Here is a 21160-nt window from a genome sequence, read left to right on the forward strand (position 1 = left end):
TATTATATTTTTAACTGTGTGTTTATATTTTTGTCATCTTTTCTGAACTCTGATTGTAGAGACAGGTTCTCTTTTATTATCCTCGAGCAGTACCTGGCACGTGGTCATTGTCTCTGAAAACAATGATCTCAGTTACTGGTTATAGAAAACTTTTTGTAGTTGATTAGTTTTCAGGTATTAAAGCATCTAATCTGTGTGTCCTTTGTCCAGGGAGTATACATATTAAGGCACATACATGAGCTGGGTATCCCCACCCCCACTGCTTAACTTTTTGGGGTCATTATGGCCAATCAGTTCTTATACTCCTCTCAAATTTTTCTTTTTCTTTTCTTTCTTTTTTTTTTCAAATTATTTTTCCAAACAACTTTTTACAGTAAAAACCCAGGTATCTCAGGGTGCCTGGGTGGCATAATCAGTTAATTGTCCGATTCGCTTTTGGCTGGGGTCATGGTCTCGTGATCCTGGGATCAATCCCTGCATTGGGCTCCGCGCTCAGTGTGGAGTCTGCTTGAGATTCTCTCCCTTTCCCCGTGCTCATCCCGCTAGGGTGTGCTTTCTCTCTAAAATAAATAAATCCTTTTTTTTTTTTTTTTGAGTATTTTTATTTGTTTGCGCGAGAGAGCGAGCGAACACGAGTGGGGGGAGAGGGAAGCAAGGGAGCCCGATGTGGGGCTGATCCCAGGATCCCCAGGTTGTGACATAAGCCAAAGGCAGATGCTCAACCTACTGAGCCACCTAGGCACCCCAAATAAATGGTTAAAAATCCAGGTATCTCATAACTATGTTTTATTCAGAGGAGGCGCACTTTAAGGAAAATTCGGTGAGACATAGGTATAGGATTTTTAAAAATATATTTAAAATTTTTAAATTGTGAAATATTTCAGAACTCCTGAAAAGCAAGGATCACCCAGAACTTAATAGTTTATTACATATTTGCTTCATAACTTTTTTTGTTTGTTTAAAGAAAGAAAATTTCACAAATCCATTTAAAGAGTGTCCCCCCCAGCCCATTCCTGTCTTTTCTTTGCAAGAAATAACAATTGTCCTAATACATATGTACCCAAACCATTATCAGGTATTGGTTTTTATGTTTGAACTTTACATAAATGGTATATACTGTGTGGGTCATCTCATGTATTTTTTTCACTTTAAATTGTGTTTTTGAGGTTTTTCCATTTTGTATGTGGATCTAGTTCAGGAGTTCTCAGAGTGTGCTCTGGGAATTCCTAGGGATCCAGAAAATTCTTTTCCCCACATTCTTGTGTGCTCTGTGTGAGTGCTGTACAGAGGCTACATGATACGTGATGTCATAATAGGTTGAACACAGAAGCATTTATGGGAATCCAGCTGTCCTCTCTCAAGCCTATCTTTAAAGAGATTTGAAGAAATGTAAAATAATACTCTCTTCACTTATTTTTTGTTTTGAAAAATTATTTTAAAATAAGTGTTTATGTACAGTTGGCTTGTTTTTAATGAATTAATATTTTTAAATGTCTCAGGTTTTATTTCTAATGTAAGTATCTATAGATAGAATACATATAAAGAAAAACTGTTTGGGGTCCTCAATTTTTAAAAATGTAAGGGGGTCCTGAGACCAAGAAGTTTGAAAACTACTGATTTAGTTCATTATACTTGTATTTCAATGTATAAATATACTGTGGTTTATTTATCTGTTCTTCAGAGGGGCCATTATGTTGTTTGTAGTTTTGTGCAGTTTCAAACAGTGCTGCTGTGAACATCCTTACACGGTGTTCTTCTCTCTTGAGATTATAGATGTAGAATTGCTACATTCAAGAGTGTGAGTTTGTCGACTTTACTGGGAATTGCCGAATCATCAAATTGTGTTCCATATGACACTCCCACCAGCTGCGTATGAGCCTCTATTTCTGGAGACTACTGCCAAAAGATTAGCTTTTACAATTTTTTCCAATCTGTTGAGTATAAATTGTATCTCATTGCTGTTTTCACTTTGCATTTCTTAGATTACTATTGAGGTTGAGCTTTTTTCCCCCTGTGTATTTATTGACCATTTGAATTTTCTGTGACTTGCTTATTTTTACCTTTGGGTCCATTTTTCTGTTGGGTTGTTTCTTTTTCTCATTGGTTGGTGGGTATTCTTTTTATATTCTGAATACTAATGATTTGTAATTATACATACTGAAAATACCATTTCCTAGCTTGTGGTTTATCTTTTAGCTTGTTTGTGTAGGATTTTTTAATGTGAAGGTAGCCAGTTTTCTCAGTTTTTTTTCATTGATGGCTTATGTCTTTTTGTATATGCAGGAAGTTCTTCCTTTACCCCAAGGTCATACTGATACTTTTTAATATTTGGGTCATTAATTCATCTGAAGTTTCTTCTCTGTTGTATGATGTGGGGATCTAATTTTATTTTTTTTATATGGATTCATCAAGTAATTCAGCCATTCTCTGCACTGACTTGTAATGAAACTCCTGAGGTTTATTGTATTCTCATATATACACATCTGTTTCTAGTTTCTGTCTTCTGATTCCATTGGCCTGTTTGACTCTCTGTACCACTCTGACTTAAAAGTGATAGCTTTATAACTAAATTTTTTTTTTTAATAATCTGTTCTTTTTCTTCAAAACTTTTAAAGCTATTTTCTTTTTTGGGGGGAGGTGTCAGTTTGTCAATGTCTATGGAAAAACTGTTGGACTTTTATTGTATTTGCATCAAATTTACAGAATAAATATATAGATGCATAGATACATGATAAGTAGTGGAGCTGGAATTTGAATCTGAGCATGCTCTGCTGCTTTTCATAAAGCTTTTGCACAACTTTGCTTTTTTGCTAGATACTATGCAATTGTTGTGAATAGGATTTTATTATTAGTTATTTTTATTTAGTTATTGCTAATGCATAGGGAATGTTATGGACTTACATATATTAATCATGTAAAGTTGCTGATCTTTGCTCTTACTGTATTTCATAGATTCTGAGATGCACCCCCCCCCCCGTATTTTAGAGTTTATAAAATCAAAATAGGTTTTTGGTAGGTCACCTTATAGTCACTGTCATTCAGGCAGCAGTCATGATGTAGTTCTCATTGCACACACTTGGTCAACACTCTTTGTTTTGTCATTACTTAAATGAGCATGTACATTGTTGTGTTGTTATTTCATGCCAAACACTACAGGTGAAGGCAGAAGAAATTGTGAAGTGAATGTCTGACTGGAAAGAAGATCCCACAGATAATAATGGAGCATCTTAAGAAATGCTGTGTCACCAAAACTCCTGTTGGCCGAGGACAGTATTGTTAAGAAAGATTGGATAGCTTTGAGTAGAAAAAAGCAATCCATAGTAGGACCTTGAATGTGAAGTTTTAGGAAAGTTATATAGGAAAGTTTTGCTTTTATTTTTCTTTCTGTATATGTGCAAGATATGATAAAATATGTATAAGTCTAAAAGAATGGTCTCAATCTAAAGTGAAAATTCTAGATAAAAAAGTATGGCATTGGTTTAATTAATTGGCAGTGTTTTTTCGTAGTTTTATGTAAAACAACGGTGTATCTTATAGTTGGTAGTATCTTTAGATTGAATGAAACGTGCAGATAATAGTTTATAATTCTTTTGTATTTTCTAAGTAGTTGAGTGTGATTAGTGGAGGTTTTATTTCTTATTTACCATTAGATTTTGCACCCTGTTTCATTATTTTCTTCTGAAACTGCATTGACTAATCATTTATTAGCACAGTGTTGAATGGAAACACTGGTATCAGGCATCCTTCTCTAGGTACTTTAATGGAGTGCTTCTAATATTTTGTCATTGCATATCATGCTGTAGTGGGGTTTTTTTTTTTTTGGAGGGAATAGATATTATTTATTTTCTACTGATCATTTTAGAATTTTCGTCTTGAACAATTGATTTTTGTGTGTGTGTGTGCCTTTGCTGCATCTGTTGGTGTGATGAATTGCATTAATATATTTTTTTTGTGTAGGCTCCATGCCCAGTGTGGAGCCCACCACAGGGCTTGAACTCAAGACCCTGAGATCAAGACCTGAGCTGAGATAAAGAGTCAGACCCTTAACCAATTGAGCCACCCAGAGATCCCTAGATTTTCTGTTTTAAACTGTGTTTGGATGCCCTGGATATTTGCATTCCTTTGTTATTACCAAGTACTTTTCCTTTTTGGTGTAGTCTTAGTTTTGTTTCCATAGCAAGCTTATGCTAACTTCATAAGATGGGTTATATTTTGAGACAAATTGTATTTAATGGAGATGCTCTGTTTCTTGAAAGTTAGAATTCATCTTTGAAACTGGTGTTTTTTGTGATTTGATTTTTGATATAGTTTCATGATGATAAGACTTTTTGGCTTTTCTTGTTTCTTGTTACACAAAAGGAACAATATTTTAGAAGAATATAAAATTTCAAATATATTGGTATAAAGTACAGGCTTCTTTAATGACTTTAAAATATTTATTTCATTAATTTGTTTCTTTTTTTCCTGACCAATACTACCAGTAACTTGTCTATGTTATTAAGGCTTTCCAAATAGCACTTTTGTTGATCCTTTCTGTTCCTACTGATATGAGTAATATTTCTTTCCTTCTACTTTATTTGCATTTATTCTGATATTTAAAAATTTTTAATTTGAAGGTTTAGCTTATTAATATTTAATCTCTGCTCTTATTATGCCTTTAAAACTATAAATTTTCTGTAAACTCTGACTCGATGCTGTGATTTTGACATTAATTCATTTTTATTTAGTTCTAAATATACTGTGATTTTCATAACTTCAGTGAATTATTTAGAAATTTGTTTTTAAATCTATGGGATTTTTTTTTCTCTTGTCTCTGTGACATTTATTTCTGTATTATTGCATTATAGTTGTTAGTACTGATTGATATGTAAAAATAAACCGTATTTCTCTATACTGACAATAAACAATGAAAATCAAATTTAAGAGCCAGTACTTATTACTCAGCCATCAAAAAGAATGACATCTTGTCATTTTCAACGACATGGATAGAGCTAGAGAGTATTAAGGTAAATGAAATAAGTCAGAGAAAGACAAATACCATACAATTTCACTCATACGTAGAATTTTAAGAAGCAAAGGCGCAGAGGGGGAAAAGAGGCAAACCAAGAAATAGAGTCTTAACTGTAGACAATAAATTGAGGGTTACCAGAGGGGAGGTGGGTGGCGGGGACAAGCTAAACAGGTGATGGGGATTAAGGATTGCACTTGTGTTGAGTACCCGGTGTTGTATGGAAATGTTGAATGACTGTATTGTGTACCTGAAACTAATATTGCACTATGTGTTAACTGGAATGTAAGTAAAAACATACTAAGACCTTTAGTAAAAGCTTTACAGAGAAATAGAAGAATAACTAAGTTAGTGGGGAGAGATACATCCATGGACTGGAAGTACCAGCATTACGAACAGGTCAGTTGTGATAGGTAGGGATTCGATGCAATGCCAAGCAAAACCCCAACAGGACTTCTTTTTTTTTGATCAATTCTCAAATTTATATGGAAATGCAAAGGGCCTGGAATTGCGAAGGCAATCTTGAAAAAAATTTGGAAGACTTACAGTACTATATATCAAACCTCATTATAAAGTTAGATTGATTAAAACAGCGGGCACAAAGCCAGATTGATCAGTAGACTGGAACAGTCTGAGAGAAGACCTACATAGAGAAGGTCAGCTGATTTACAACAAAAGTGTGTTGGGATTTTGATTGAATGTAGAGGTTAAGGGAGAATTGATACTATTCAACATATTAAAGAACAAGACTTTTTAAAAAGTTTTTATTCAAATTCCAGTTAGGTAACATGCAGTGTAATAATAGTTTCATATGTACTATATGGTGATTCAGCACTTCCATATAACACCTGGTGCTCATCACAGCAAGAACACTGCATACTCCCCAACACTTACTTAACCCATCCCCCCACCCACCTCCCGTCTGGTAACCATCAGTTTTTTCTGTATAGTTAAGAGTCTGTTTCCTGGGGCAGCTGGGTGGCTGAATCATTTGGGCGTCTGACTCTTGGTTTTGGCTCAGGTCATGATCTAAGGGTTGTGAGATTAAGACCCACGTCAGCCTCCACACTCAGCAGGGAGTCTACTTGGGATTCTCTCTCTCCCTCTCCCTCTTCCTCTGTGCCCTGCGCCCATGCCCTCCCCCCTGCCCATGCTCCGTGCTCCCTTGGGTTCTTTCTTTCAAAATAAATACATACATACATATGTACATAAATCTTTTTAACATCTGTTTCTTTGTTTGCCTCTCTTCTTCCCCTTTGCTGTTTTCTTTATGTCTTAAATTCCACATATGAGTGAAATGGTATTGATCTTTCTCTGACCTATTTCGCATAGCACAGTACTCTAGCTCTATCCGTGTCATTGCAAATGACAAGATGTCATTCTTTTTTATAGCCGAGTAATATTCCACTATGTATATATACCACATCCATTCATCAGTTGATGGACACTTGGGCTGTGTCCAAAATTTGGTTATTGTAGATAATGCTGCTATAAACATTGGAATGCATGTATACCTTTGAATTATTATTTTTGTATTTGGGTAAATAACTTATTGCAATCGCCAGATCATAGCATAGTTCTGTTTTTTAACTTTTTGAGAAACCTCCATACTGTTTTCCACTGTGGCTGTACCAGTTTGTATTCCCACCAACAGGGCAAAGAGGGTTCCCCTTTCTCCACATCCGCACCAATACCTGTTGTTTCTTCTGTTGTTGATTTTATCCATTCTGACAGATGTGAGGTGATATCTCATTGTAGTTTTGATTTGTATTTTTCCTGATGATCAGTGATGTTGAGAATCTTTTGATGTATCTATTCTCCATCTGTATGTTTTCTTTGGAAAAGTGTCTCTTTGTGTCTTCTGCCCATTATTTAATTGGATTATTTCTGTTTTGGGCGTTGAGGTTTTATAAATTCTTTATATATTTTAGATACCCTTTATCAAACATGTTATTTGCAAATGTCTTCTCTCATTCTGTAGTTTGCCTTTTAGCTTTGTTGATTGTTTCCTTTGCTATGCAAGAGCTTTTTATTTGATCATGTCCCAACAGTTTACTTTTGCTGTTGTTTCCCTTGCCTCGGGAGACGTACCTAGAAAGAAGTTGCTGTTGCCTATGTCGAAGAAGTTATTTGCTTGTGTTTTCTTCTAGGATTTTAATGTTTTCATTTCTCACATTTAAGTCTTAAGTCCATTTTGAATTTGTTTTTGTGTGTGGTGTAAGAAAGTGGTCCAGTTTTCATTCTTCTGCATGTAACTGTCCCAATTTTCCCAACCCCATTTATTAGAGAGACTTTTTTCCTATTGCATATTCTTTCCCACTTTGTCAAAGATTAATTGACTATATAGTTGTGGGTTTGAAGAGCAAGATTAATTTATCTATATATTTGTGTTTTTTAATCACACTTAGAGTTTTCAAGTATTTTTATCAATGGGATTTAAATGTGTTACGTAAGAAAACTTTTGTCTTCAAGTCTATTAATTTTGTACCATCACACTATAAAACTATACTGATGGTAGTTTTTCATTTGATTCGTTTGGACTGCATAGTTATATCATATATAAATAAGTATAATTTCTTTTAAATAATTGTGGTTTGCATCGTATTATCTTACCTAATTACGTTGGCTATAAATTCTCATGTAATCTTAATAATACTGTTATTGGGTGTACTTGTCTTTTGAGAGTGTTAGGGAGTTGGTGGGGCGGGACAGAGGGAGAGGGAGATAGATGATCTTAAGCAGGCTGCATGCCCAGTGCTGAGCTCTGTGCTGGGCTCAGACTCATGACTCTGAGATCATGACCTGAGGCAAAATTATGAGTCCGTTACTTAAGGGACTGAGCCATCCAGGCACCCCAGGGTGTCCTTGTTTTCATTGACTTTAGAAGGAATACTTTTAATGTTTTACCTTAATTGAATCGATGTCTTTTTTTGTTATAAGTTGATACATCATTCTCCTATTCAAAAACATGTTGTGTAACATGCACTAGTTTAAGATTTGCTTATACTTGTGTTTTTTATAATTTATAAAATTGTTATAAAATTCACCCTTTAAAAATGTACAATTCAATGGTTTTTAGTAAATTCAGAGTTGTGCAACCATCACCACTAATTATAGGGCATTTTATCACCCCCAAAAGGAACCCTGTGTCCATTAGCAATCATGGTCACTAACTCCCACCCCTCACAACCACTAATCTACTTTCTATCTGTATGTATTTGCCTATTCTTGACATTTAATACATGATCTTTTCTTTCTGGCTTCTGTCACTTAGCATATTCTTTCCAAGGATCATCCATGTTGTAGCATGTATTTGTGTTTCATTCCTGTTGTGTTTTTTAAAAAAGATTTTATTTATTTGAGAGAGACACCCCATGTGCACAAGTGAGCATGAGCTGGGGGAGGGGCAGAGGGACAAGGAGACTCCCTGCTGAGCACAGAACCTGGATCCCAAGGTGGGGTGATGTGGGCTCTCTTCTATAGGCTCAATCCCAGTACCCTGAGATTATGACCTGAGCCAAAGTCAAATGTTTAATGGACTGAGCAACCCGGGCCCTCCATTCTTGTTGTATTTTTGTTTTTTGGTTTTAGATTTTATTTATTTATTTGACAGACGGAGATCACAAGTAGGCAGAGAGGCAGGTGGGTGCGAGGAGTAGAGAGAAGCAGGCTCCCTGTGGAGCAGAGAGCCTGATGTGGGACTTGATCCCAGGACCCTGGGATCATGACCTGAGCTGAAGGCAGAGAGGTTTGAACCCACTGAGCCACCTAGGCGCCCCTGTATTTTGTAACTGTTAGGAAAATAACCTTTCTGGGCTACCTGGCTGGCTCAGTAGGTACAGCATTGTGACTCTTGATCTTGGAATTGTGAGTTTGAGCACCATGTTGGGTACAGAGATTACTTAAAAATAAAACCTTTTAAAAAAATCTTTATATTACAGTGTAACAGAGTATTTTTTTTTTAAATATATTTTTAAAGTTTTATTCCACAAGTGAGCAGGAGCAGGAGGATAGGCAGAGGGAGAAGGAGAAGCAGACTCCTCGCCAAGCCAGGAAACCCCATGTAGGGATGTGGGGCCTGATCTCAAGACCCAAGGAGAAGGCAGATACCTAACCCACTGAGCTACCCTGGCGCCTCCTGAGTAGTTTGTTTTAAATAAAAAAGTAAATGTTCCAGAGTATGGGAAATGAAAAGCGGACAAAAAAGGAGACATCCTGACTAATTGTTAAATTATGACTCTGCCCAAACCTGGAGAGAATACTGCTAAAAACGACATATAACAGAAATAGATGTTGAATTTCAACTTTTTTGGCATCTATTGAGAGTATTAGGATTTTCCTTTTTTGACCCATTAATTTGGGCCATTATTTGGCTCCATCCTTGAATTCTGGAATAACCATAGTTTGTCAAGGTCTGTGTGTGTCTGTGTACATGCTTTTTACATGATGGATCACATTTGCAAACACTTCACTTTGGATTCATAATTAATCAAGTTTGTGGTTTGATTACATTATTTTAGTTAGGTTTTTTTAAAAATGGCAAGATTTTATAAAAGAAAGAGAAAGCTTTTCTCCTCTGTTCTGGCACTTTTTCCTTTATTCAAAAAAATTTTCCCACAATTTCATGGTGATTAGGTTTTCCTTTAATGAATTAATAATGTTTTACACATTTCTCATTAATGTGCTAACACAGAATTATAGGCTATTTTCTTACAGGATTTAAAATTTTTTTGTGTGTTTATCATTTCAAATTATATGTTTGTGCTTTCTCTCAGTCTCTGCCCCATTTTAGATTATTATCTAGTAGTATTTTGCTATCTCCCCAAACTCCTGAAAAGAGCCAGGTTTGGATTTTTTTGGTGAGGTATAAATTGACTGGCTCCCTAACTTTGCCCCAGAGAATGATGGTGGAATTAATGCTGCTGATACTTAACCTGGAGCTGATACTCAGTGGAGCATGCCACTGTTAGTCATATAAGAAGCAGGTGATCCCTCAACACAGGGTTTATAAAAAAAAAAAAAAGAAAAAGAGGAGAAAGCAGGTATGTTGCAAACCAATCCCTGTGGTGTCTAGCCTGGTCTTTTTTTTTTTTTTTTCGTCTTTTTAATTATGAAAGGATTTAACAAGTTAGAGGTACAAAATATACTACTAATTGCTTTAGCAAAAAATCAGTATAAAAACATTCCATGATTCTGCAACTGTGAATTTACAAATTTTGTTATGGGGCACCTGGGTGGCTTAGTTGGTGAAGCGGTTGCCTTCAGCTTAGGTCATGATCCCAGGGTCCTGGGATGGAACCCCACATCAAGTTCCCTGCTCAGTGGAGAACCTGCTTCTCCCTGTCCCTCTGCCTGCTGCCCCCCACCCCCGCTTGTACTGTCTCTGCCAAAGAAATAAAATCCTAAAAAATTTTTTTTTTGTTACAGTTGTTGAAAAGCCTGGCATTATATTTTTTGCCAGTGTTTAACACATACAGAGAACATTGTTAGTGTCAGTAGAACCTTGTAAACCCAAAGTCCTGTATTTAGGAAAAGCCATAATAAGCAGCATGTGGTCATGTAGGTAAGGGAAAAAGTAGGGTCAGTATTAGTTAAGTTATTGTGTTGGTGATCTGGCAAGACAGTAATTTTAAGACGTTTCGTAGTTTAAGAATATTTAAAATAGCTTAAAAACTCTAAATCTGGGGGTGCCTGGGTGGCTCAGTGGGTTAAGCCGCTGCCTTCGGCTCAGGTCATGATCTTAGGGTCCTGGGATCGAGTCCCGCGTCGGGCTCTCTGCTCGGCAGGGAGCCTGCTTCCTCCTCTCTCTCTGCCTGCCTCTCTGCCTACTTGTGATCTCTCTCTGTCGAATAAATAAATAAAATCTTTAAAAAAAAAAAAAACCTCTAAATCTGTAATACATGGTTTATATAACTAGTTGCCAGAAAACTAAGAAAAGCACTAGCTTGAATGAAGTAACATGAAAACAAGAATGCTTTAATCTAAAAAAAAAAAAAAAGACCACCCAAATTCTAATGCATTATCAGAAAGATTTTCAAATATAAGGAGACATTACTCATTAAGAAGGAATTTGATAAGAAAAGTACTTAGTTAGTTAACTATGGGAATAATCAGTTCAAGAGATGAATTAAATGCCCAGTTTTGGGAAAGATGGCAACTACAAGAAAAAGGAAAAGGGGAGGAACAGAGTTTCTAATAATACCAGTCTGTCTTCATCATGTACTGTATTTAACAGAGATTGACCTTTTAAAAATGCTGCCCCTCCACATGCATTTTATTTCCATTAACTATTTCATGTACAATGTAGTTTAAATTAATCTCGCGTTCATATTATGTCAGGAACCTGCTTTTATCCTTCGGTCACATCAAGTATTTGACATTTTCCCACTCCAGTACACCTGCAACTAAAGGCAGAATACTTCATTAGAGGAAATATGGGAGTAGGATTTCTGTTGAAAATCTCAATAAAGACTAATAAACTATTTAAAAATTATTTTTCAGGACAAAATCAAGAAGAGTGATCCAAAGTGAGTTTTTATACATTATTTTTTTTTAACTGAAGTGTAGATGACATACAGTGTTACTAGTTCCAGTGTATTATATATTATTGTATAGTATATGTGGTACAGTATATTCAGTATATTAAAATGTGGTGACTCAACATTTATATACCTTATGAAGTAATCACCATGATAAATTTAGCTACTATCTGTCACTGTACAAAGTTTTTACAGATCATTAACTGAATTCCCTATTCTGTACATTTTACCTATCTTACTTAATTTATAACTAAAAGTTTGTACCTTTTACATCCCTTCCATTTTGTCCATCCTTCTACCCCCCTACGGGTAGATTGTTGTGTGATGAACCTGGATTGACATATTATTAAGTGAATTAAATAGCAATATTTTCATATGCTTTACATATGAAAAACTAGTTAGAAAGGAGATGCATTTCCTAACATCAAGCTACAGACTTAAAGGCATTTAAAAACTCCAGTGCTTGGTGTTGACGGCACATCAGTGAGTGCGTCTAGGTTCAGAGGGTCCTTTGGCAGCTCGAAGTCGGAGCATGAATAAGGGCTTTGGAAAAATAAGGCATTAAGAAGACTTGTCATTTTAGGACCAGATTTTAATAGATTTTGCAAGTTCAAACTCTTAGACTTTAAACAAAACAGTGAAGTTATTGATTGGCTCGGTTTGGTTCTATGGAAAAAACTGGTCTGTAACAAAAGCTTGGCATTGAGATTTTGAGCAAGTGTACAAAAGTTCCGAGTAGGGCAAGGCAAGGAAGGATGACGGGATTCGGGTATTCACAGCAGTAAGCATTTCTCTTCCTCCTCGTATCACAGAGGGTGGGCAAGGTTGTTTGAAAATAAAATATATTATTCTTCAGGAATGGAATTTGAGATAAAGCTATTAGATTAATATTGTTAATTATTTACATCTCTTTCCTTAGTTTTTTTTTTTTTTTTAAGATTTTATTTATTTTAGAGAGAGCACTCACAGGAGAGCAGGGTGAGAGGGAGAGTGGGGAGAGAGAACCCCAAGCAGACTCTGAACTGAGGGTGTGGAGCCCAAGGTGGGGCTGGCTTGATGTCACGACCCTGAGATCGTGACCTGAGCTGAAACCAACAGTTGGATGCTTAACTGACTGTGCCACCCAGGCACCCCTCCTTAGTTTTTGAGTATTTGATCTGTCAAGTGTTGGTAAGAGTTGTAACTTGCCACTACTATTAATTTTTTCTTTCTGTCTCATAGTTTTATTGTTTTTTATATTTTCATGTTTTATTTGACACATGCAAATTCTTAATGATTTCAAATTCAAGATAGACTAGAGAACACACACATTTTACTCCCCCCCCCCTTTGAAAATCATATTGAAGAAGCAGAAAAATCCAGAGAAATAAAAAAAAATCTGACAGGTATGCCACTTGTCATCCAGAATATGACAAATTTCTGGTTGAATAAAGCAATTGAGAATCAAAAAATGGCAGTACCATAGGGAGCTTAGTGAACCTGTAGCCTTTTTCAAAAAGTTGGAAGGACCATCCAGAAATTTCATTCTGCATTATTCCTAATCTCAGAAGCAGGGATGTCTGAAAGAGCAAGCTGAGGTCACAGCCAGTTAATTAAAGATATGGAAAGCTAAATCATTTACCTATGAGTATAGATGTCTTCTCATGTGGTTTTCCTCCTGAGATAATGCCAGAAATTCAGCACTCTGATTTACAGATTGTCCATAGGAAATTCCAATGTGTGTGTACTGTGGGGAGAAAGGGGGACAGTGCTTTAGGTAGCTTGTAGTTAATCTGAGGGTTATTGGACCTCCCGTACCTGGAAGATGGGATGCTTGTCCCTCATTAAAGGAAAGCCTGGCTGTTTACATGGTTCTTTTCTCTCGCTTGGCCTCATCCTTCTAGACTATAGAGCTCTCAATGTGGTCATAATTTAGATTCATTGCTAGGCATATAGGGATTCTCACTTGAGCTGAGGAAATACAATCCAGTTATCAGAATGTAACTTTAGTCTTGACCTTCATCTACAGATATTAATTGACAATCTAGAAGAATCATGCTTTTGAGGAAAATCAGTCTGAAAGAGGCACCAAATCTAAACACTTAAATAATGAGACAGCAGAGGAGACAGTTTAATTTAGAATATAGAGTTAACTTCAGATCTTCAGAGATATTTGGGAAGATACTGTATCCACCAAAAAAAAAAAAGAGAAAAGATTGCTGTGAAAAAGAAGCTAAGTCTATTTTGATCTTAGAATATGACCTAAAAACTCAGTTGATGGAGTAAAGATCAAATTAGCTAGCTTAGAGAAAAGAGTTTAGGGGTTTTTAGAATGTAGTTGAAAGAAAATAAAGAAAAAGCAACATGGAGGCTAGATTTAGGAGTCCTTACATCATATAATAGAAATTCTAATATGAATGAATAGAGAAGATGGGAGGAAATACAAAAACAACAGAAGAAAATTCCTTGAGTTCAAGAAGGGCTCAGGGTTTTTTTTTTTTTTCTTTTGAAGCGATCTCTGTGTCCAACACCGGGCTCGAACTCATGACCCTGTGATCAAGAGTCCCACATGTTAAGACTGAGCCAGCTCAGTGCCCCCCAGAAGGGCTCAAGTCTTTTAATTGGAAAGGCCCCATTGGGTTCTGGATGTAAGAAATCAGAGCTTTGTAGAGAGGTAGCAGTGAAAATAAAAAGGACTTGACAAAAATTTAAGAGTGGCTAGCTTAGAGGCAAACTTAATTTAAGGGCTGAATTGGTAAGAAAAGTGAAATATAATTCCATTAGGTATCTGAAGAAATAATGGCCCACTTCAAACAACATGGGGTAAAAATTAGAAATGTAGCTTAAGAGGGAAGATATCAATTAGGCTTTAAATGTAAATTTTCACCAGTTCCACTTTTGCTCTGAGAAAAATATCAAGAGTATGTGACTTGATTTCAGGGTCTCAAGTTCGAGCCCCATTTGGGGGTAGAGTTTACTTAAGAGAAAGAAGAGTTCTCTTAGAAACAGATCTGCTTTTTGCCTTTCTTGCAGCTTGAGCAATTCCATTTGCTGTGTACAGTACAGTTTGGTTCTCTGAGTTTGACTTAGGGAGAGGAACTAGGGTTGAGCCATAAAATTAAAAGGCAGTGAGTTTTGGGGAGGCCAAAAGCAGAAAAGTAATTTTTGTATGTGTAATAGCTGCAGAAAGCAAAGTGAATATGTAAGAACCCTGTTAACTTGCTCAAGAAGGGAGATCATTACAATGTCTAGGTATCAAGAGATCCAAGATGGAAATATATTCTTTACCCTAATTTAAGATAGATAAATGCCCTTGCTATACCTGTTAACTTGGTATGGTATTTTTACTGCTTTATTTTAAAGAATGGAAGAAAGTTTTTGTGAATTTTTTGAGTTTTGCTCAACCCATTATTTCCCTTAAAACTGTGTTTTTCTCTTGTGAATCCTTCCACACCATGGTTAGGATCATGATTTTTGCAAGTGGGAAGGTACTGTTTTATTGACCTTGAGAGGAGAATGGGGTCACAGAAGTATTTTTGAGGACATTTGGTAATCAGACAAAATTTTAGTATGTGTTCACCTAAACGGTTAAGAGTATTGGTTCTCTGAACCATTCTGCTTATTTGCCTCCAGATTCAACTCTGGGCTTGGTTTTTGCAGCAGTGGCAGGGGCAATTTCAGTTATGTTATTAGTGCACATTTCCCCACTCTTAGTTTTTCCTAATCCTGAGAACTCTTCTAAGTAGTTTCTGTTCTAAGAACATTGGTTTCATTCTGATTATCAGAATTACTTCTAACCACTCAGGGGTTACAAAGTTGAAGGATAGTCCTCTCCGCTTGAAGGTACAAAACGTGTTTTTTCCTGATGTGAATTTTGTAATGACAAAATAGAATGAAAAATAATCAGTCAAAACTGTTTAATAATTACTGCTCACCTATGTCAAAAATAAGTTGAGTGGATACCCACCACTTGGGCCAGTATATCTGTTAGAAAATAAATGGATAGGATGTAAAATGATGGGAATAATGCCTAATAAGTCTGTTGTGATGGCTGGGGTTAATATTTTCAAGCAGCTGGCATGTTGGGGAACTGCAGGCTTTCTGAGCAAGGGTCAAAGCGGTGCTTGGGAGGATCAGTGTGCAGCAGATGTGACTTGCAGGACCGCCTCCTCAGGACTTGGCCCCAGCCCTCACACGGAACATGCTTCCTCGTCATTTGTTGTGGGAGTGGCAGAAAGGCCAGTGGAAAGACTATTTTCATCCCCGTTCCCGGGGCGGGGGCGGGGCACGGTGGGGGTGGGTGGTGGGAATCAGGAAATAGGAAGCTCAGAGTAAGCGGTGACGCTGGAAATAGAGAGGGACAGATTCCTGAGAAGTTGTGGAGAAGAAACGGAGAAGGTCTGACAACCTGATTGAAATTAAGCAGGGAAGAAGGAAAAGGCCATAGTGGTCATGTCAGGAGAAAGCAGGGTTCTGTCCTGATGAAAATGTTCCGCAGGCAGTCTGGTGGAAGTAAGTGTTAGGGCTACCCTGAGTATGTGGATTTGGGGACTCATCTTTGTGTACATGGCAGTTGAAACCGTGGAATAAAAAGAATAAAAGAGGGCTGATCTTTTGGGGGCAAGGCTGCAGTAAGGAGTGGGGAGGCAGAGTAACCAGCAGTTGGCAAGGTGGGAAGAGAAATGAGAGAAGGAGAGAATTCTGGAATCCAGGGGAGTGATTATCTGTCAAATGGAAAAGCCAAGGAGGATGAATACCCAGCAAAAGAATTTTTAGTGTGCGGGTTTAGAATTCTTAGAGCTTGATGGGATTGGGTTTTGTAGGGAAACTGGAGAGAGGGCCTTAATACCCTAACCTATTTATTGGCCTCTTAATTGGCTTAATTTTGGAAAGTAGTATGCCATTATGTTTAGAAGATTAATTTACTGTTTATCATTTTGTAATTACATTTTTAAGGGGGGGAGAAGAGAAAACATTATGGTCAGAGATGATTTTATTATATTTATTTATTTTTATTTTCTAAAGAATTTATTTATTTTTGAGAAAGTGAGAGACACGAGTGGGGGGCCAGAGGGAGAGGGAGAAGCAGACTTCCCACTGAGCAGGAAGCCTGACAGGGGGCTTGATTCCAGGACCCAGGACCAACTGAGCCACCCAGATGCCCTGCCAGAGGTGATTTTAATGCGGAGAGAGCAGTTGACAAATTATTTAAAGCGTGTATATTTTCCATTTTTCATAGTTGAAAATATTTTGTTCCTTTTAATTCGAAGCAGTTTGAATAAATAACACAAAACAGGTCCTTCTTTGAAAATGACTATGTCTCAGAGATGACATGTTGAAAATCATTTGTTATATTAATGTTATTTCAGTTTTTCATGGATGTTTAAGAACTATTTATATGTATGTTTAACATCTGAAAATAAGTTATATAAAAATAAATATTGCAGCAAGTAAAATCAGAGTAAAAGGATAAAAGTGCTGTAGAAATTGAGAGGAAGGAGAGATTATTTTCGCGCGCGCACGCGCGCATGTGTGTGTGTGTGTGTGTTTGTTTGAGGCGATTTGGGGAAAAGGTCTAAGCAGAGTTAATAAGGGAAAGGAGTGCCAGGTAGAGGCAACCCTGAGCTCAGTGTAGAGCTGGGATCTTAGTGGGGACATGGGACATTTTTGTTTGGCTGAAGTGTGTTCCTGAAGTCCTCGGGGAAGGTAGGGGAGAGAATGATGGAAAGATAGTTTGGGGCTGGAATTCAGAAGGTGGCAGGAGTATGAACTTTATTTGGAAGCAGCCCGAAGCCATTAAATATTTTTCAACAGAAGAGTGACATCATCTAGGTGAATCTTTAGAAAAATGACTTGGGGCACCTGGCTGGCTCATTCACCGTGTGGGACTCATAATCTGGGGGTTGTGACTTTGAGCCGCGTGTTGGTTATAGAGATTACTAAAATAATAAACTTGAAAAATTTTGTACTTTCTCTTATTTGGAATTTTAGTAAGAGGCATTCAGTCCTTATATCACCAGCAAAAAGTGATAAATGTAAAAGAAAAATGCATCTAAATAGTACCATTTAGGCTGGATTAGAAAGTGAGAAAGTAGATAAGGAAACCAACGAGGGAGGAGGTTTATGCAGTATTTACAACATGAATAAACCACAATCCTTTATTAGTAATTAGTATTAAATGTGTAGTATTTAATTAGTTAAGATTTTCAGTTTTTAAAGATTTACTTATTTAGAGAGAGTGAGAGCGTCTGTGCGTGAGCAGTGAGAGGGGCAGAGGGAGAGGGAATCCTCCAGCTGACTTCCCTGCTAAGTGCAGAGGAGCCCAGTGCAGGGCTTGATCCCACAACCCCAAGATCATGACCTGAGTAGAAACCAAGAGTCAGCTGCTCAATCGACTGAGCTACTTAGGCGCCCCAAGTTTTTTTGTTTTTGTAAGTTTGGGCTTAAGTAGAAAAAAGGGAGCATTAAGGTCATTGGGTTGTCATGTAAAAACCCAAGGCAAGTAAGGTTCTTTAGCTGGGTTTCAGAAAGGTCTAGAACCAGGAGCTAAAAAGCTTTTGGTAAACCTCCCCTCCCTACTCCCTCTACTTTATTTCTCCAGGCATTCCGTGGATTCTTTTTTTAATTTTTTTATATGTAAAACCTGTCTCACTAATCTAACCTGAAGTTGGAAAATGGCCTTCCTCATGTCCTGTGTTACAGCCAGGGTTGGTAGTGGTGGGGAGAAGACCTTTGTTCATGGTTTCAGATTGTCAGGGATAAGACTTTGATTTTATTATGCTCACAGATGAACTTGTGTTTACTTTTTTTTACCTAGTGCCAGTCACATGTGGCCTGGAGAGCATAAGTACACTGTGGGAATTTACTTCTCTAGATTGGAGGGTCAGTTAAGAGGGGTCAGCGTAAGTTAGGCAGCATGCCCAAGGGGTGGTTTTTTTTTTTTTTAAGATTTTATTTATTTATTTGACAGAGATCACAGGTAGGCGGAGAGGCAGGCAGAGAGAGAGGGGGGGAAGCAGGCTCCCCGCTGAGCAGAGAGCCAGATGTGGGGCTTGATCCCAGGACCCTGAAATCATGACCTGAGCTGAAGGCAGAGGCTTAACCCACTGAGCCACTCAGGCATCCCGGATAAAATTTTTTTTTTTTAAAGATTTTATGTATTTATCAGAGAGAGAGAGGGGGGAGAGAGCGAGCACAGGCAGACAGAATGGCAGGCAGAGGCAGAGGGAGAAGCAGGCTCCCCGCCGAGCAAGGAGCCCGATGTGGGACTCGATCCCAGGACGCTGGGATCATGACCTGAGCCGAAGGCAGCTGCTTAACCAACTGAGCCACCCAGGCGTCCCCCGGATAAATTTTTGATAGGTGTTCATCTCTCATGTAATTTCGAATGTTTCAGAAATGTAAATGTCATGATGAGATTTTTAATACATGATATTAAAAAAGTAATGCTTGGTTTACTTTTTTTTTCTGATTAGGAACTGTGACTGATGAGAATTAAAGGCCATGGATGAAGATGGACTTGAATTACAACCACAAGAGCCAAACTCATTTTTTGATGCAACAGGTATAACTTGGGTTGTTGTGCTTCCCAACTACCAGATTTGGAGTTGGCTATCAAGTGGACAAATTGCTAGACTCTCACATTGATACTCACACTTGGGTATATTTTTATCCTGTTACGCCTACATTTGTTAAAATGAGCACATCATTATTCCTGTCCTTAAAAATGTCCTCACAACCAGCATTCGTGTTCTTCTCCATAACAGCAGCAGTATCAAAACGTGGGTGCTCCCTTTAGTTACTCGCATCTTGCCGAGTTACAGTGCTGAGTCCGGTTATTTCTCCCTTTGAAAATGTTCCTTGCTTACATCTCTTCATTTGACTCCCTCCCCCATAGACATTCTCTGTTGTCTCATTCTTAGTCTTTAGTAACTTTTAAATTCTTTTCCTTACCCTTAGTCTCTTTTGTCCAGCCCACCAATTAGAATACTGATCAAAAAACTAACATGTGGATTGTATCCTTTCTCTGTTTTCCATTACCCTGAAGGTAAAATATAAGCCCCAGGCCCTTCACGTTCTGACCCTATCCTGCTTTTACAACCGTGTCTCTCACAGGGTGACAAAAGGAGCCCTCTGCTTCAGGAAGATGGAGTCTTCCCTCACTCTCCAAACTCCAAGGACGATGAAATTCATGAAGTTCTAAAAATAGGAAAAAAAAATGTATTTACAGTTTCAGGTTACCCATGATTGCAGTTGTGTAGCATTGTACAATGATTATGCTAGGTTTTATAATGTAAAATGGTTTTTTATCCCACTAGCTAGCCACCCTTTTAAATAAAATGTTGACTGGTTTTCCATTGGACTTAAAATGGTCATATTGCAGTATATTAAATAGTGATTCAGTTTATCAGGAAGTTAAATATTAATAATTTTAAATTTTAATTTTTCCTTCAATCCTCTTTAATCTCTAAATCCAGTGGGGGTATATTTATTTTTCTTAGAATAGTCTTTTAACTTACATTTGGTAACTTCAGTTTGATAATGATAAATGCAAAGGTATAATTCTCTCTTCATTAGAACATGAAGTAGAATTAATGTGCTTGAAAGAGAGACTAAGCTCTTTGGAGAAAAACACACACTATTTAGTAGCTTAATCTTGCCACAAGTGAGCCTGGGTCATTGGCTAAGTGGTAGATTGAAGGACTGTTGCATTTCAGCCCTGATTGTTAACACTTACGGTGTTTGTTTATCTTTGAGCAAGTCACTTAATCTGTCAGGGCCTCCATTTTCATGTCCTAATAATAATGAAACCTCTCATTACAGTTTTTCAGAATACTTCCCATACATTCCCATTTGATCATCACAACAGTCCTGTGAGGTATGCATGGCAGATACTACTGTCCTCATTTGACTGATGAGGAAACCGAAACTCAGAGGTTAAATGACTTGCCCAAGGTCACAAAATGAACAAGTGTCCAAACTGTATTCTCTGATTTAGATTTTATAACCAGTCTTGCCACCAAATGCTCTCATCTTCATGTCTGTGAAATGGAGATTACAATGATCTTTTGCTGATGTTAATATTGAGAATATGGAATATAAATGAGAATAAAGCATTTTGTAGAAGTTCTATAGAAATTAAAGCAAACGTACTCTGTATTATTTCTAGATGTGATTAAAATGGATATTAACTGGCTGTAAGATTTCCTACATCTTTTTAATGATTTTTTTTTGGCCCTTGTTAGTAATTCTTTGTTAAACAAAGCCATATGTCTCTGAGGACCTGGCCAGTGACACACAATTGTTGAGTTAGGCAGCTGCTTGGACTCAGCCTGGTTTGAGTCACTTCCAGAAGCACCAATCAACAGAGTAGCATTTTAGGTTAAGACTTTTATAAAACTTTGCTTTTCTCTAGACCAGGATCCAAGATACTGGATTTGTTTTCTTTTATCCTATGTTTTTGGCATGGATATTTGATTTTGATTCCCATTTGTGGCATTCGTTCAGATTAATATTTACAGCGCACCATAATTGTGCACACTGTGTGATCTTGGTGAAGTCATTTAATCTCAGCGGGGCTTCAGTTGATTCAACCCTCTACCTTTATTCCTTAATTGCAGAGTGGACTAGAGTA

The 21160-nt window shown here is 37.3% G+C and overlaps 1 protein-coding gene across 11 annotated transcripts in view; it reads left to right on the forward strand.

Moving 5' to 3' along the window:
* The window catches only part of ZFX (zinc finger protein X-linked), a 56054-nt gene that overhangs the window by 4664 nt on the left and 30230 nt on the right, over window positions 1-21160 (forward strand). For 4 of the 11 annotated variants that reach the window (XM_032329779.1, XM_032329783.1, XM_032329774.1 and 1 more), the window contains one exon: window positions 19002-19090. In XM_032329779.1, the coding sequence (XP_032185670.1) occupies window positions 19030-19090 (61 nt within the window). In that variant the 5' untranslated portion in view covers window positions 19002-19029. Of the gene's footprint in view, window positions 1-11347; window positions 11445-11509; window positions 11536-11677; window positions 11689-15272; window positions 15278-19000; window positions 19091-20349; window positions 20405-21160 lie in introns of those variants that run through there. The other 7 variants (XM_032329775.1, XM_032329776.1, XM_032329780.1 and 4 more) reach the window with 5 other exon arrangements.

The sequence above is a fragment of the Mustela erminea genome, chromosome X (assembly GCF_009829155.1).
Source record: "Mustela erminea isolate mMusErm1 chromosome X, mMusErm1.Pri, whole genome shotgun sequence".
Classification (NCBI taxonomy): Eukaryota; Metazoa; Chordata; class Mammalia; order Carnivora; family Mustelidae; genus Mustela; species Mustela erminea.